This window comes from Sitophilus oryzae, unplaced genomic scaffold (assembly GCF_002938485.1).
Source record: "Sitophilus oryzae breed Bouriz unplaced genomic scaffold, Soryzae_2.0 scaffold_85_pilon_pilon, whole genome shotgun sequence".
In the NCBI taxonomy this organism is placed as follows: Eukaryota; Metazoa; Arthropoda; class Insecta; order Coleoptera; family Curculionidae; genus Sitophilus; species Sitophilus oryzae.
Genome location: NW_022147483.1, coordinates 2,590,045 through 2,608,436, shown reverse-complemented (window position 1 = coordinate 2,608,436; position 18,392 = coordinate 2,590,045). Strand labels below are relative to the sequence as shown.

General features: G+C 33.2%; 1 protein-coding gene across 1 annotated transcript in view; it reads right to left on the bottom strand.

The window, feature by feature from the left end:
• LOC115890044 (calpain-C) overlaps positions 1–18,392 on the bottom strand; it is a 40,448-nt gene that overhangs the window by 220 nt on the left and 21,836 nt on the right. Inside the window, exons 3-14 of the mRNA XM_030910154.1 lie at positions 17,917–17,986; positions 13,198–13,318; positions 13,000–13,134; positions 12,828–12,944; positions 11,505–11,642; positions 10,238–10,489; positions 9,769–9,959; positions 9,434–9,551; positions 7,749–7,882; positions 5,460–5,665; positions 1,355–1,619; positions 4–62 (exon numbers count right to left, since the gene is read on the bottom strand). Of these exons, the coding sequence (XP_030766014.1) occupies positions 4–62; positions 1,355–1,619; positions 5,460–5,665; positions 7,749–7,882; positions 9,434–9,551; positions 9,769–9,959; positions 10,238–10,489; positions 11,505–11,642; positions 12,828–12,944; positions 13,000–13,134; positions 13,198–13,318; positions 17,917–17,986 (1,806 nt within the window). The remainder of the gene's footprint in view (positions 1–3; positions 63–1,354; positions 1,620–5,459; positions 5,666–7,748; positions 7,883–9,433; positions 9,552–9,768; positions 9,960–10,237; positions 10,490–11,504; positions 11,643–12,827; positions 12,945–12,999; positions 13,135–13,197; positions 13,319–17,916; positions 17,987–18,392) is intronic.

Sequence of the window (18,392 nt, the reverse complement as noted above, 5' to 3'; positions counted from 1 at the left end):
TACCTCCGATAAATTTAGTTTAATACTTCCATTTTGTAATGGATCTTTTGCTTCAAAAATATCTGTAAAAAAGAATAAAGTGTTTGTAAATTATTGAAATAATAAATCGAAATTTTTCAGGTATTTTAAAGATTTATAAATTGTGTTCTAGTGGACCGATTTTGATGATTTTTTAAGCAATTTGTAGCTAAATTATTTGACTTTCTAGTGTCTGTTTCTAAATTAAAAATGAAAGTTTCTATCTGTCAATTATACGAGGTAAAACAAAATGTTGACATTTTGGTGAAAGTTTGAAACACCCTGTGGAGTACGTTAGCAAAGCAAGGAATTTAAAAATCATTTTATCATCCAGTTCTATTTTTTCTTGATAGTTTGTTTTTTTTATTCATCTTAATAGCTTCATTTTTGTTTGAGATATTCGCTTTGAAGAAAACACTAACATTTTTTCGTATTTTTTACAATAAAACCATATGACTTTGCTTTTGGTCCTAGTCAACAGACCTATAAACAGTGTTTATGATATATGTAATGTCACTGTCTTTAAAAAATCATATTATTATTGTCCGTTGGGCAGTTACTCTAGGTTTTAAGTTCAAAAGTTGATCTCTACCATGATCAATTAAAGCAACAATAGCCGATACTTCAGAACTTAAAACCATCTCTACTAGAATAAACGTTTTCAAAGACAGTGACATTAGAAAAAAATAAACACTACTTGATAAGTGTGTTGACGAAGACCCAAAATCAATGCTAAAATTAACTATAAATCGTTACTGTCTTATTCAAAAGTTAATATCTTAAATAAAAATAAAGCTATTGAGATGAACCAAAAAACAAACTATCGAGAAAAGACATACCTAGATGATAAAATTATTTTAAAATTTCCTTGCTTTGTTAACATATTCCACAGGGTGTTTCAAACTTTTACCAAAATATCAACATTTTGTTTTACCTAGTATAATTGACAGATGGAAATTTTCATTTTTAATTTAGATATTATTATATCGCAAAATAAAAACACTAAATCACCACAATACACCAAAACACTTTTACTTTTACACTGGACGCGCGTTTCGCTAACCATGTTAGCATCATCAGCAGATGATTATAAACTACCGATAGTTTATAATCATCTGCTGATGTCGTCTGCTGATGTCTGCTGACATCGCGCGTCCAGTGTAAAAGTAAAAGTGTTTTGGTGTATTGTGGTGATTTAGTGTTTTTATTTTGCTGTGTAACACCAAAGGTTTCAAGCCTCAACTGTAATATTATTATATCATTATATCATTTTAGAATTTTAAGGTACCACGTGTTTAAAATACTAAAAATTATCTTGAATTCCAAAAAAACTTACTAAATGCAACTGTCAGATGCAAAATAGCTGATACGAAGTCTCCAAATCGCAGGGTGCCGTCTTTTCTCATATACCTCAGCACTAGTGTTGTTAGCACGTCACTGCTGAGCTGAAATCCCACTTCTAGCAACGCGTCTCTGAATCGTTCTGCCTTCAGAATCCCCGTTTTTTCTTTGGTGTGATTCTTGAAAGCCGTCTGCCAAAATTTCAGGCTGCACATCAGGTCTTTGAAGTCGTTAAATTTCAGTCTGCCTGTGCCTGAATTCTGAACAAAAAAATATTAAAAAATTCAATATTAAATTAATTTAAAAAAAATTATGTACGGGGTGATTCAAACTTCCCGCCCTTGACTTATAACAGGAAAAGAAAAACTGCGAATACAAATTTCGAAGACAGGATTTGAATGGCAGTGTGTAAGGTATATATTTTCGTATTGTTGCGGACCCGTGTTAACTTGGCCTTAGGCCTGGCCACTCTGCGAAGAACGCGGCTAAAAATTCTCGAGACAAATCTGGATTGTCTGTTTCTCTCCTATATAAGCCGGCGCTTGAAGCCTGAAGAGGACAGAGAAAAACAAACAGACGTTCGACGTGTACAGTTGTCGCGCGCTGAATTCAAAATAAATTTCTTTTAGATAAATAGTTAGATAAATTGTAAATAAGTTGTAAATAGTTTTATCGTTATTGTTTTTGTTAATTAGTGTTAAATAAATTGTGTTTAAATAAATTGTGACTTTCTATCCACAAATATATAACACATAACAGTATTTAAACATTTTTCAAAATGATGGAAATGACGTCAAAAATGTTTTTTCTCGCAAAGTTATAGGTAATTTTTTTTCATATTCTGAAAGAACATATTTTTAACCTAACCTAACACCTTTCATTAAAAAAGTTTTTGAAAAAAAAATGACCGCGAAAAAAATATTTTTTTGACGTCATTTCCACCATTATGAAAAAAGTTGAAAAATGTTTAAATACGAAAAAATATACCTTAGACACTGCCATTCAAATCCTGGCTTTGAAATTTGTATTTGCAGTTTTCCTTTTCCTGTTATAAGCCAAGGGCGGGAAGTTTGAATCACCCTGTACCTACGGTAATCGCAAAACATTTTCCAATGCACGTCATTAATCGTATCGAAATTGATACTAAAGCCTATAAACCTAACTAAATAAAATTTTGCCAAACATGTTTAAATTTGTTGTATAATTTAAGATACTGAGCAGCTCTTCATTTTACTTTATAGAGCAAACGATTGTAACAGATATTTTTTTAGATTAAAGCTACAAAAATCAGTTTAAACCGAATTTTATTATCGCTATGTTGGTCACATTGCGCCATGTTCAGCAATGTGGCCGTTTATTATTTGACGATTTTTTTTATTATTATAATTTTAATTTATTATCATAATATCAGTCATTATTTTGTATAATACCGTGTTGTTGTTGAATCTTTGTGAGTAATTCTCGTTTTTTTGCCTATTTTCATCCTTATTCCTTTTTAAAAATGTCACTTTTAAGCACAAACAGTTCTTTTAAGAACTAAATTTTCGAGTTTTTCTATTGCATTTCGGGAAATTGTGTGTTGAAAATATGTCGAAGAATTTAAACAGTCGAAGCAAAGAGCCTGTAACTTCCCTGATAAACTATTTTGAACGAGAACGTAACAATAAAGGTCCTTTATTACCCTTAACTGCGGTCAGAGAAGTAAGTTTGATTGGTATAAGCACATTATATCACTTTCGAAGTTATTTCTACGTTAGTTTTTAGTAAATTCTAGATGTTTACTAGTTTGTGCATTAATGGTACCCTCTTACTTTTTATTACCACTTGTGGTGTTGTTTATTCATCGCGTAAATCCATCACAATCTGGCAGCGCTGTCGCCATCGCTTGTCACTCGAAGTTGATGACGTGCATCGGAAATTGTTTTGCCATTACCGTATAATAAATTTACAAGAGAACAGTTATTATCATAGACTTAAAATAAAATATAGACTGAGCATCTCATTCATAAATAGCTGGAACATGCGGTCAGACACTGTCTTGTTATTGTTGTGTTATTGTTTTAGGTTATAACGAGTGCGACACGAGCGATAGATAGGTTGTCTCTGTCGTAGCGGTCGTTCCCTGACGACTCTGCCGAGAAACACAACACTGTCTTTCGTTTCTCAAGTACACCTGAACTCTCCGTATCATAGCCGGGTAATTTTTTTATTTTAATGAAGCTATAATTAAATTAAAAATATATCGTATTTAAACTTTTTTATATTTTATTAAGTTTTAGGACAGGTTTTTTAGAGATGCATTACATTTTTAAGATTGTGATATTATTACTTAAAATAAATTAAAAGTTAAATGTTTAAAAGTTAAATTAAAAAACTTACCCAACATTAAAAAAAAAGATACTTATGACAGATCGATGTAACTGCGACAGTTCTCTTTTCGATACACACTTAACTAAATACACTTCATTGTGCTGCTTTACTTGTACGTGCTATTATAAAAACTGCTAAAATAACAGTCCCCATTTTTAACTTAACACATTATTTTCGTATAGGCTTCATCACAATTTGAACCACTGATTTACAAAACACCTTGAAAAGCACACATTACACATTACTTTGAATATCTTTCTGAATGAATAAATGTTGAGAATTATTGTCTCTTACCGCCACTTTACGAACCACTTTCAATCTAAGAAAATACATGTTTCACTCAACAATTTTAAATACGTATTTTGCTTTTTCGCTATTTTTTGTATTTCGACAATTCCGTCAACAGCCCAACCATCCGTCGGCCAAGACAGCCACGCATCACTGGTTGGTAACTGCTCACTGCTTCTTTGTCGCGCCGGCGTGTCGAGCTTGCGTCATGCGAGGTTGCCGTAGTTTCAACAATTTCAAATTCAAGACACTCGAAGCAATCAAATTCTTATTAAATTTTAAAAAATAAAACAGAAAAAAACATGAAAGGGAAACAAACAAAACACAAACGAATTGATAATTGATAAGGTCACAAAAGAGAAATTTCTAAATTGTTTATCGTAATTCAGAATTCAATATATCGAAAACAGCCCGACGAATAATCAATTCATTTTCGTTTTGTCTGTTTCCTTTCATGTTTCTCTGTTTTATTTTTTAAAATTTAATACAAATTTGATTGCTTCGAATCTCTTGAATTTGAAATTGTTGTAACTACGGCAACGTTGCTTAACATCGTCGTCTGACGCAAGCCTGCCACGACGGCGCGGCTCAAAGGACCAGTTCACACGTGGCACTCTTGGCCGACGCGCGACGGTCGGGCTGTCAAAATACATCGAAAAATAGCGAAAAACAAAATACGTATTTAAAATTGTTGAGTGAAACATGTCTTAAATTGAAAGTAGTTCGTAAAGTAGCGATAAGAGACGGTATTCAAAGTAATGTGCGCTTTTCAAGGTGTTTTGTAAATCAGTGGTTCAAATAAACAGAGAAACATGAAAGAAAACAAATATTGAATTCTAAATTACGATAAACATTTTAGGAATTTCTTTTTTGTGACCTGGTTGTGAATAATATGATGAATCATTTTCGTAAACGTCATAAACGTAATGTTTTAGTTAATTTTCGGTGGTTTTTGTTAAGTTTTCATTGAAAGGGTAAGTACTAAAAATAATTAATGTGTTTTTTTTCTATAATAATTATTAATAATGAGCACTGATGAAAATTTAACATTCTTAATTTTTGAGTAGAATTTTTTCTATGAATTTATAAATGTAGAACTATGTAGAATGTGGATAACAAAGGAGGTTACAACACTGCATGGTTTAGATACACCGTAGAGAAATCTCAGGTGAATAAACAAGTGGCACTAAAAAGTTTTTTCAAATTTCCCGGAAAATGTCAAGAAAAATTTTAAATTTTCAACATTTTTTTTTCGCAAAAAAAACCTCATAGGCGTATTTCTGGGGTTGAACTATACTACCAGTTAAAATATCTGCACTTATTTCTGGGACACCCTGTATAACATCTACTGAAGGTATTTTTTATATTCTTTTTGTTAAGCGGATTCAATTTCAGATGGAAGTAACTTGTTTACCCTGTATAATTTCAATTATTACAATTACCTCAAAAGTAAAGACAATTTGCCTACAAACTTCGATCGATGCGCAGCTTTTGATGTAGTCATTTGGTAAGCACGCGTCCAGAAGTTCTTGGAGCTCGAAGGCGTTGACAGTTCTATGTTCGTCGGCCAGTTGCAAAAACACAGCTTCGTACTGACTGAAACTTTTTCCATCTAAAAGTGGAGGGGCTTTGACTATTGCTGATTTAACTAAAAATAATAAAAAATACATGAGATTATTACTATACAAAACGAAGGTATCCAAGATATATGTATAAACAAAAAAATGCATATTGATTTCTCTATCTTTTACACTTTCAATAAAAAGATTAAAAAATACGAGAATCAATCTATCAAAACTAAGTTTGCGAACTCTATCCTTACAGCGTCTCTATAGACTAGATATGCTCCTTCCATAATGTTCTTATTTAAAGTTTATACCTGTCTATAATTATAAATACTGTTGCGGACCCGTGTGAACTTGGCCTAAGCCTGGCCACTCGGCTATGACTCATACGCCCGGCAAAGTTCGAGAACGCAGCTAAGAATTTTCGAGTCAAATCTGAATTGTCTGTTTCTCTCATATATAAGCCGACGCCTGAGGTCTGAAGAGGATAGAGTAAAAAACAACCGGTCGACGCGTACATTTACAATCGCCGCGCTAAATTCAAAATAAATTCCTTTTAGATAAATAGTTAGATAAATTGTAGATAAGTTGTAAATACACACACCGGAAAAATCTAGGGATATCATTTTATTAAAGTTAAAAATAAATGTTTTGAATAAACAACCACATATTTGTAGGCCGATTCTTTCTACTTCGATTGAAACGAAGTAGTCACACTAGTTATTTCTAAATATGGGATATTTGCAGAAGTGTTTGTGCATTTTTTGTCAAATGTATAAAAAGCACCTAGCATCAATTGTTCGAATTTAACATGTACTCGCTATGTTTTTATGATAACTGGCCAGAATTTATTCAAGTAATTTTGTTTAGTATTGAACAACGTTATGGAGCGTAGACATCTTAACAGAGACGAAATGCTAAGGGCCATGGGTATGCTCGAAGCTGGAATGCGCCAAATCGATGTACCTAGAGCATTAAATACAACGCAAAGTGTAATATCGTGATTAAGTGCACGCTACCGTGAAAGTGATGATGTTTCTGAAAGGCACACAGGGCGACATCCATTACTACCCCTCAGCAAGATCATTTTTTACAATTAAATGCTCGACGCCGACCGACTCTTACAGCACCAGAGCTTAGTATAATTCTCCAGGAAACACATAATGTAACCGTTAGTCCTGACACTGTCCGCAATAGATTAAGAGAGGTCAATTTAAGAAGCAGACGTCCCTGGAGAGCTCAACCCTTAACGAGAGGTACGATATTTGTGAGCTCAAGATCATATTCAGTGGTCGAATGAACAATGGGCCAAAGTTCTCTTCACGGATAAGTCAACATTTGGAATTCATCCGGATTCGAGAAGGCTTAGGGTATGGAGAGAACCAGAAAATCTTATTCGGTTGGATCATGTTCAGGAACACCCTTATCAAGGTGGAACAGTTATGGTCTGGGGAGGAGTCCAGTTAGGCCGAAAAACCGATCTCGTTTTCCTTGAAAGGTTTCTAACAGGAATCACATAGCGTGATTTAATTCTTGAGCCTGTCGTGTTACCATATGCCAATGATTTTGGGAGAAACTTCATTCTCATGCATGACAATGCACGGCCTCATACAGTCAGAGTGGTAATAAGTGAGTTTATCAATGCTCATCAATTAAACATCTTACCGTGGCCGGCACAATCCCCTGACCTCAACCCCATCGAGCACGTATGGGACGCGGTACAAAGAAGAATTTTGAGAATGGGTATGCCTCGTGAAACTAGTAGGGATCTGGTTCGGTTATTAAGTAAAAATGGTTTTATCTTTTTTTTTTAATTCACAGTTTAGAATAAAAAAAAATTGTGTATTTTTCTGAGTTCAATAAAAATCAAGGTAAATTTGAAAAATTCGGTAAATTTCGCATTTTTATTTCCAATACGTCCTCTAAACTATTTGTTTATTTTAATTTTATTATATCAGAAATGCAAAAAATAAAATTACTGACGATGGCTGGATAAAATTCTAATATCCCTAGACTTTTCCGGTGTGTGTAGTTCTTTAAGTCTTTTAATCGTTATTGTTTGTTACTTAGTGTAAATAAATTGTGTTTAAATAAATTATGACTTTCTATACACAGGGAACCGACGAAAAACGTAGCAATACTGAAGGAGAATTGATGTAAACATACCTAAACAAGGTACGGTATCGACTAGTTTAAGCTTGAGCGGTTTGCTGGAATAGACTCTGAGAGTGAATCCAGACTCTTGTCCAGGTTCGAATGTGGTGGGAATGATCAGGTATCCACCTTGTTCCAACTGGCATCTGAAAAAACATAAAAAATAAGTGTTTTACTCATATTTGCGGGTATTACAAATCTACTGAAGAATTACATAAAGGAAATGTGTATCAGGCACCAAAAATTATGAAAAAATAAGCACAGTAGAGACTCGATAATCCGGATATCGTGCTAATCCGGATTGACGCCAACTTTAATTCGTTAAAAAAAATAACTCTCTACAAAGGTATTGATGTTATTTATATTCATTGGAATTACGAAAATAAGACAAGAGAAGATGTTTTGTTTTTGATTTAGTTGGCAAATTATTTTATTTTTTATTACACACCTGAATCTCAATCGTAGTCACGTTAAGTAAACGTGAATCGTAGATCAAAAAATTATGAAAAATATAGGTGTATGACGTTAAATTGGAATTATATAAAAGTATACTCTATTTCTAACTTGTTATTATACAGGGTGTTTCAAAACAAATGCGAAAAACTTTAGGGGGTGATTCCTTGTTCAAAATAAAGGGTAGTTTGCTTTATAAACGTTGGGTCAAAAGTCAACCATTAGGGAGATATCGCGGTACAAAGATGGCGGAAAAATATTTTTTTTATTTTTATCTTGAAAACGAAAAGAGATAGACTAATGAAATTTTATGGAGGCATTACTGTTATGAAAACACACTTTCAGGTAATTTTTTACTTTTTAAAATGAGTGGAAGGGGTTGAAATAAACTACCCTATCATTCTTGTTAACGAATTTAAGAAAATCTTATCAAACACATGCAAATGCTTTAATTTGGATAGTTTAGTTTGTTTAGAAACTTTTTACCTTTTGTGTTTTTTTGATAAAACTCACCGATTGGAAATTAAAAAATAAAATGTAAAGCATTACATGTCAGAACAAAAAACATTTTTAGATTAAGAATCTAGTGATACTAACGATAATAATAATCATCTAGATAATAACGTATTGCAGTAGAGTAATGTCAAATAAAATAATATTAGGAACATCCTAAAAGTAACAGCGGCCGACTAGATTTTTTCCTAAAAAATTACAGCAGCCCACTAGATTCTTTATCAGAAAATGTTTTTGTCCTGACATGTGATGCTTTACATTTTATTTTTAATTTCAAATCGGTGAGTTTCATCAAAAAATACAAGAGATAAAAAAAGTTTCTAAACAAACTAAACTATCCAAATTAATTTTTTTGCATGTGTTTGATAAGATTTTTCTTTAAATTTCGTTAACAAGAATGATAGGGGGTAGTTTATTTCAACCCCCTTCCACTCATTTAAAAAAAGAAAAAATTACCAGAAAGTGTGTTTATAACAATAATGCTTCCATAAAATTTTATTAGTCTATCTCTTTTCGTTTTCAAGATAAAAAATAAAAACATTATTTTTCCGCCATCTTTGTACCGCAATATCTCCCTAATGGTTGACTTTTGACGCAACGTTTATGAAGCAAACTACCCTTTATTTTGAACAAGGAATCACCCCCTGAAGTTTTTCGCATTTTTTTTGAAACACCCTGTATATTTGATTGTTTTGTCAAAAAATACACAAAGATAATAAATATATTTTTACCTATGACTGATTTGCCTGCTGTTGGTGTACTGAGAGTTGAACAAAGACTTATTCTTTTTAAAAAATGCTTTGCCTATGGTTTCCGAATTGCTTTTGGGCAGGGAATATGCAGTAAATCCTGGAAAAAATATAACTATATTAAATATCCTACCAAAATATAGTATTCAGGTGGCAGTAAACAGTATTGCAATAGAGAAATTTTGCTTTTAAAATCTCTGCTCACTAGTGCCAACTAGACAGTTCATTACATTTTGTTTTTGTTTTGATTGGTTATTCCTGACCAGATTGTAATACACAGTAACAACAAACATAATAAAACATGAATACTGATATACCTATAACTTTGGGCTCCATTATACTATGCTGATTCAAAGAGACTACCACTTCTTCCATTTCGCTTAGCAATAAGTGTAGTTGGGGGTTAATGTGAAACGTATCTGGGTTATTCCTACAACCACCGGCTGTCACACCTTTCTGCCAATTGCCTTGGTACAGTCTCATCTGCCACGTATTCTTGTTATGAAGACTGTAACAGTAATATTACTGATTTAACAATATGAATTTTAGACACTATAACTGAGCGGTTTTTTGTACTTAGCAATGATATAAGCCACTGACAAAGAGCTATACGGAGTTATTAGTCTACAACGAGGTTTCCAACTTACTAGACTTTTTGAACAGTAGTATAAGACTGGAGAAAGTAACCTAAGGATCAGAAGAGGACCACGATACATCTGAAAACGTCGCAGTGCAACAGGCCGATAGCCACATCACAGAGTGTAATCTAGCGGTGGACCTACTTACCTAGGTTCATCTCTGCTGGTATCGCTATCCAAATGTACCACCTCCAAGTGGGTGAAGGTTCTCAAAAACTCCGAATAGGGCATGAAGAACTCGTCCTCGGTGAACTTCGTTTGAACCCTCTCGAACTCCTGAGGAGGCAGTTGAGACCATTCGGGTGAATCTAGGCCCATGGGACCCAGGTATTCCGTAGCCGAACCCAGCGGGTTCCTGATTTTTATCAGTTGCAGCGTTTCGTTGTCGAAAGTTTCTACCCTATAAAATAATTAAAAGAAAAATATTTATACAGTGTGTCTCTAGATTGTTTTTACAAGAGGAAAAACTTAAAAAAAAATTTCCTCGTTCCAAGATGGATAATCCCGTTTATATTTTTCCAAATATCCATACTAGGTCAGTAAGCGAGAATAACAGTAGGGTATTACCTCCGAATCCTTGACACCCGCACCGACTGACGTGAAATTTTAACAGTGAATAGATATATACAGGGTATCCCAGAAATAAGTGCAAGTATTTTAAGGGGTGGTAGATCTCGATAAAAGAAACATATTTTCTCTTTATCGTTTTTCAAATAAGTCCAAAATAACGGAGTTATTTTACTTTGAAAATTTCCAAAAAAAAAATATTTTTTGCTTAAATTTTGAGAACCACTGGATCCTTTTCTGGATTTTCTTTCTTGTAAATTTAATCTAATACTTATGTTGCAATATTATCAAGAAATTATGTTTTTTAATTAAAAACAAAAAAAAATCCAAAAAAAAATTTCAAAAAATTTCGAACTTTTTTTTTCGCGAAAAAAATCTCATAGGCGTGTTTCTGGGGTTGAACTATACTACCAGTTAAAATACTTGCACTTATTTCTGGTACACCCTGTATATATAAGAAATAAAAGTTACATAGTAGCGATGTGTGCTTTCACCCTGGGGGTGAGTGCTACCCCTTTTCGGGGGTGAAAAATCACTCATTTAAATTACAAAAATCAATAAAGGGATCAATTCTAAGAAAAAATGTTCTTTAACATTTTTTCAGAAAAATGTTGCAGTTTAGTTTTCGAAAAATAAAAACTCACCTTTACAGAGTGATAACTTGGCTATTATTACACCTACGACGGTAATCAACAAAACATGAATCGTTTAGTTATTCCAAAAGCTTCATTTTTGCTTTGTATGAGTTTTGCGATAAAACGCAAGGTTTTCGAGTTATAGTCTTTTCGAGCACTTTAAAACGTCGTATACCTATACTTTAAAAAATTCTAACAGTGCTGTAGGTATACCTGTCCACCGCGTATATCCTATAGTTGACCCCCGTTTGGATCCCATTGTCTAGTTTTTCCGTGAGCGATCTGACTTGGTTGGGGGGCTGCACTGCGCACGTGATTATCGAGGTCATGTCCAACAATTTGTGGAGCAGCCTAAAAGAAAACTTAAAGTTAAAAATGAAATTCAAGGTGAATAAGAAAGGTTAGACAAAGTAATTATTTAAATGCCTTAAATGTTAATTACAAAGCACACGTAACGAATGATAGCAAAAAAGGTTAAAAATCTAGATTAACTACAACTTTCTAATAAAAGAATTTTTTCGTAGAAATGCAGTTTATGGGAGAATTTAAACTATTCAGTGTCATTCAAATTAAAAAAAAAAATGCTGATTCAGAAAAGTCGTTGCGAGAAGGATTTAATGATCAAATTCGATTTTCAAAATATAATTCATTTACGGCGTAGAAAGCCTTGTCTAATAAATAAGAGTTCAATGCTTTGCGAAATGAAAAAAATGATGTTATGGATTTGATTTCAAATGGCAGGTGATTGTGCATTTTTTTCGAGTTGTATAATATTGAACTTTTTACTAACTCTGAGCGTGGGGTAGGTAGATAAAGATCTTGCTCCGCGTTCCTGAGTGGATAAGTGTGAGATGGCCTTTTTTGTGTGTGAGAAGCTCATACATGTTTACGTATTAGGGAAACGCATTCAAATATAAATAAGGAAGGAAGAGTCAATATTTTTAATTCTTTAAAAAAGTCCCGGCAATGAGTTCTGCTGTTTAGTCCCAGTGAACATCGAACAGCTCTCTTCTGGAGCTTGAAAATGCGGTCAAATTGAGTCGCACAACACGGACCCCAGAATGGAAGGGCATACCTGAGGTGCGACTCAAAAAGTGCATAATAAACAGTTCTAACCACTGACAAGTTAAGCTCCTTAGAAACAGACCTTAATGCAAAACAGGCAGAGCTCAATTTTTTCGACAAAGCTTCGATATGTGTCCCATTTCAGAGAATTGTCCACAACAAGCCCTAAGAATTTTACAGATTTTACGACGTCAATGGTGGTGTTGTTAAGTACAAAAGGCTGCAGCGAGTTTTTATACGACAAAGCTTTAGTTTTAGAAATGTTGAGACTCAGGAGGTTCGAATCGCACCAAGATTTAATGGTGATTAAGTCATTTGATATAATCCTATGAAGTGCCGATAATGATTTGTATCAGGAAGATGAAAATGACCTACTTGAGCCATATATTGTTGAACTTACTGAAGAAGAACTCAAAGATTCAGAGTATGAGAATGAAACTGAAGAAAGAAATGAAGATAGTAAATACTCACCTAGCACAGGAAGTGGCATCCTGTCTTATAGCTATACTTTCCGTAATTCCTCCGGTGAGATCAGCCAATCCGTCCAATAAGGAGCCATATTTTAACGCTTCGTACGATCCGTGCAATCTAAAACATTTTGTTAAAAACTGCAGTTTATTAGTAGGAGTTAAATAACACTTACTTTGCGTAGGCCTTCTCCAAGAGACCGGGCCAAAAATAGTCGGAATTTTGCGACTGTAAAAACGCCAAACGACCGTGAACAGTGGGCAGGCGGTCATCAACCAAGACTTCCGTCCATTCGCCGCACCACCATAATCTAAAAACAGAGAAATATCAAAATATACAGGGTGAGTCTTAAATAAGTGCACATATTTTTTACCTAAATCGAAATAGTCCACAGTATTGGTCACCACCAAATGACTGATCAGCCGGTACCACTCGGTAGAACAAGCCTTTGTTTAAATATAAAACGCCTAAACATGACACCAGCCACCTATCACCTAGAACAAAAAGAAATACTTGTGTTACAGGGTGGTCCGAACTGTATTCATGAAACTTCGGCAGCATATTCTGCAGATAAAAATAAGTAAAAAAGTTCGTATAAATTTATGTCCTAAAATGCTTAGTTTTGGAGATACAGGGTGTAGAAGTTTCATTTTTATTTTGATTTTTCCAAATAATTTTTGAAGTAACGTCAATATTTTGATAAAAATTGGTGTCTGGGAGTTTTTTGACATGAGAAATTTGTGTGGGTGCCACCTACAAATGCGAGTCATATTGACATCAAAATCAAATTTCTCATGTCAAAAAACACCGATCCACCAATTTTCATCCAAATATTGACGTTACTTCAGAAATTATTTGGGAAAAATCGAAATAAAAATGAAACTTCTACACCCTGTATCTCCGAAACTAAGCCTTTTTGGACATACATTTATACGAACTTTTTTACTTATTTTTATCAGCAGAATATGCTGTCGAAGTTTCCGGAATACAGTTCAGACCACCCTGTATAGTTTGCACAAATAAAGCAATTTTAAAAAATTGTTTAGATATATATGTTATTATCAAACAATACTATTTTCATAATGAGTATCAATTTGTGAAGATAAAATCCCATATCGAATCAGTTTTATAAAAAAAAATCCAGACATTGTCTAGGCCTACATGTTCCATACACATGCTTAGGCCATTTAGGCCTACTTATTAAACAATCTGCCGTTTTACCTGACACGTAAAACTGACAGGTAAAACGTTACGTGTAGAGGGGGCTTGCTTAGCTATGTGCGAGCCAGAAAACCAGAAAAAATCATATTAAATATTAATTATGATCTAGCGCAGGCAGAAATAACGCACGTCAAGGTTATGTTAATCCTTGGAACGAAAGTTTTCGTTCACTTTCTCCTGGGTCGTTACTGGTTGTTCCCCGACCATTTTGAATTTGAAATAATGCGATTAATAACGTAAATACCTACATATACTTATATACTCGCACGTATCTGGTACGCGCATTAATCAATCAAAGCGGTTCTATAGGCAGTGGCGGCTCGTGAGGAATATTTTAGAGATTTATTTATGGTATTACTCTCTTAAAATCGACGTTTTAGTTTATAAAAAAAGAGTAAATTTGTTTGCGCGCGTCATGAAAGACCCTCTGTAATGATTAGACATTTTTGATGCTTGGTTTGACAGTTATTTTTTTCGTCCATATTGAAGAAAATGAAGTGTGGAGTATTGATTAAATTAAGGTAACTAAGAGCATTACCAGCAAAGCTACAAAGGCTCTCGTAATATGCAGGAGACTGGCGGGAAATAGAGGGGCAGATAGTAAGACCCATGATTACCCATGGAGCAGTTGCTTGGTACACAAAACTAGAGCAACGTACAGCAAGGCAAAACCTGTGCAAAATGCAGAGAATGCATAGATAAATGAAACAAGTTTAGATTGGAAAGTGCCCATAAGGACAATGCAAACACTATTTGGCGCTATTCTTGCAACGGTCGCGACCCAAAGCTTTTGATAATTTCGAATCGGTTCAGCTATTTCCGAAATTATGTCGCCAAATATTGTTTATTCAAATTTATTATTATTTTCTTTTAATTTTATAAATAAAATACAGTGTGTTGCACACAAGAAACTTTATTTTGTATAAGGATATGTATGTGAAATAACTATGAAACATTGGAAACCGACGTTATGCCACGATCCGGGATAGTTTTTGCAGTTCCCAGTTCACAACACAGTTTTTTAGTTTTTAATGCCACTTTTTCACAATTATTACGGGTTTGCGTAAGTAAAATTTAAATTAAACTCACAAGATAGCAATAATTACTTTGAGAATGGGCGCTTTAAACACTTTTCGGTATTTTTTCAAAGATGGCGGTTTAAATTTTGAAAGATTTTATAATTTTTGAAGATTCTAACTTTGACAAGAGAAAATTGTTTCTGTTTTTGTTTGCGGTTGTTCTTAGCAACAGCTATAGCAGCGCCAGATCGCATACAACGGTGGCGACCCAAAACAATTACATACAGGGTGAGTTTCCTACGATGTTCTCTATGGGTATCTCGGAAACTACTGGAGATAGAGACTCGGTTAAATGGGGAAAGAATTGCAGTTTTGTGGGATCATAAATATGCGCCTTTCAGATTTTTGAAAAAGTTCATGGCTTACTAGATATTTCGAAAAAAACAAATTTTGGCTATTTTAAAAATTGTCCCTAATTCCATTATAAGCTATTTTAGACAAAAAGTTCTCAGATAAAATTTGTAGATAATCACATCCTTAATGAGACTGTGTTCTCCGTTTTTTTCTAAAGCCTGTCATTTTTGACATATAACACAAACTTATGTTTTTTTAAATGGAAACCATAGTTGGCCATGACTTCATAAAAAGCGCCGTTTTTCAAGCTTTACAGCAATATAAGCTATAATATGTTTTTTTTTCAAAAAATTACTGAGTTATAGCCAATTCTTATAATTTTTAAACAATTTCACTTAGTTAGCCATGGAAACAAGTTCAATCGCCGTTGCTTTCAGAAATGTGAAGCTGTCACATCCAAACTTTGTAAATTAAAATAAACAAAAATTGTAAATATGAAATTTTCAAGTTAAGAAGAGCATGTAGATACTCGTGCATCAATAGAGTGGTTCCAACATGACTTTCATTATACCTCCCCCCATAATAAAAGAAATGTTAAAAATTATTTATATCATAATAATGCAGGGATAGGAAGAGGTGGACCAATTGCATGGGCCTCCTCGATCACCTGACCTATTGTCAATAATAATCAATATTTTACTAAGTAAAAATATTGATTTTAATAAATAATAATGTCTGAGTTACTTTGTAGAAAAATATGCCTGAGTCACCAGCGCAATTATAATTGAATAAAACAACCCAATTAACATTCTGTTAGTAACTTGCAGCAGGAAATATAGTACTCGCCGACAGGATGCGCTATCCCTGCAGGCGTGAACAAACTGTAAACAAATATTAGCGCATTATATTGTCACATTTTTCTCTAATACAAAAATACATGTGGATAGCAGCACTATACTCCTTATTCCTTAATATTTTTTATTCAGTGTCAAAACATAAAAACTACTAATTTTATTACATTTTTTTATTTTTTCTCACAACAAAAACAAACAGACATAAATTCTCCGAACTCGTGTCTTTTTTCTGTAAAAAATAAATAATTGGTACGCGTGTATGAAAGGGAAAGTACCTATCTAGTTACAGAACAACGCACAACGATTATTTTGCAATTATAATCATAATAATAATAATCGTAAATCACGTGCTCCCAGAGCGTGTCATTTTCTTTTGGAGCATTCAGAAGTGAAAGATAGCGGAAACGTGAGTGAACACTTTTTTCTTCATTATCGTAGCGCGATATACACAAGTTTCATTGTTCTTATCTATTTAAATGGATCATTTATTGTCTATTTACACCAAAAACGCGTTATAATGTCATTTTTACAGCTCGTAAAATCAGAAGACTCAATAAAACGCTGGTAAAAGGAATTTAGAAATCGAGGGAAAGTAGAACTCAAGAACCTGGAAGAAGAATCCATCCCTAACTGGAATGGGAATCCCCCAACGGTCCAAAACACTCGAAGAACTTTCTAAGGACTTACGACCGAAAAAAATCAAATATTTTCCTTGATTTAAGTAGGAACAGTCTTCGGATTATCACGGGGTTTTAACAAGGGGTAAGAAACAACGACAAATGCAGATTCTGTGGGGAAAATGGGGAAACACCGGAACACCTCATCACTAAATGCGCCGAAACAACAACCATTCATGCCATAAACTTTGGTACGACTAATATCGGAGATGGAGAACTAACCTCTGTAAAACCGTCTTAGATACTGGCTTTTGTGAAAACCCTGAGACTGTATGATAAATTATAACTCAGGAAAGAGGGCCTACTCCTATTCAATCTACAATGTGTATACAGAAAAATATATAATTTAGAAATAATCAATGTTAAGAATTTCCGGTCTGTATAACTTAATTGATTCCCACTATAGCGGTCACTTTTACTAGATCCAAGGTCATCCAACTGAACGTTATGATTATTAAATAGCTTCGAAATTATTCTTGCATAGTATTAAAAATTACTGTATAATTTTTAATCCTATATAATTCCCATCTGACATCATCGTCATCATTGCTTTATGGTGATATAATGGATTATACATTGTTCTCAACACTGAATACAGAACACAAGAATATTTTAACGTTATGATGTAACTAAAAAACTTAAATTTTTGATGTAAGCTTTGAAAGATCTAAAAACAAATTGTGAAAGATTTTTAAATTTATCCCCGAGAAGGGATGAAATAAATAAATAAAATAATTTATTTATTTATTTATTTATCGTACGGCTCATATACATGCAAGAAAACCAGACACTTAAACATAGACATAAAATAAACTACAATGTAAATGAAAAAAAAAACAAGTATATTATAAAAAGACAACATAAAAAACGTATTTACGAACACTAAAATCAATACTCATAAATTAATTATTGTTTTGAATGTTGTTAAGTTTTATAATAATCAAATTATGGTTCTATTGAAACTTACCCATTTTTCCAGGACTGATATCGAATGGAGTTGGTCCATCCTGTATAAATCCAGGCCTGGGACATAAATCCTGAAACAAGAATATAGAAAATAATGTCTATAAAATCCCTGATGCTTATACTAATCTACATTAATATGATATAAACACTAAATAGTACTATATTTTTAAAAAAATAAATATACAGGGTGAGTCTTAAATAAGTGCAAATATTTTCAGGGCTGGTAGATCTCGACAAAAGAAACATATTTTCTCTATACATTAAATCAAAATATTACTACATCTATATATCTGACTACTACTACCCAACAATTTATTTTGTGTGGTCTGTGGTCTGTTTTTATTTAAATGTTTTGTTCATTATTCATTATTTATAGTGACTTACAGTAATTTTATATATTGAATATAATTAATAAATAATAATAATAAAATAAATAATTTTATATATTGAATCGGACCATAATCCATTACGTGCCAA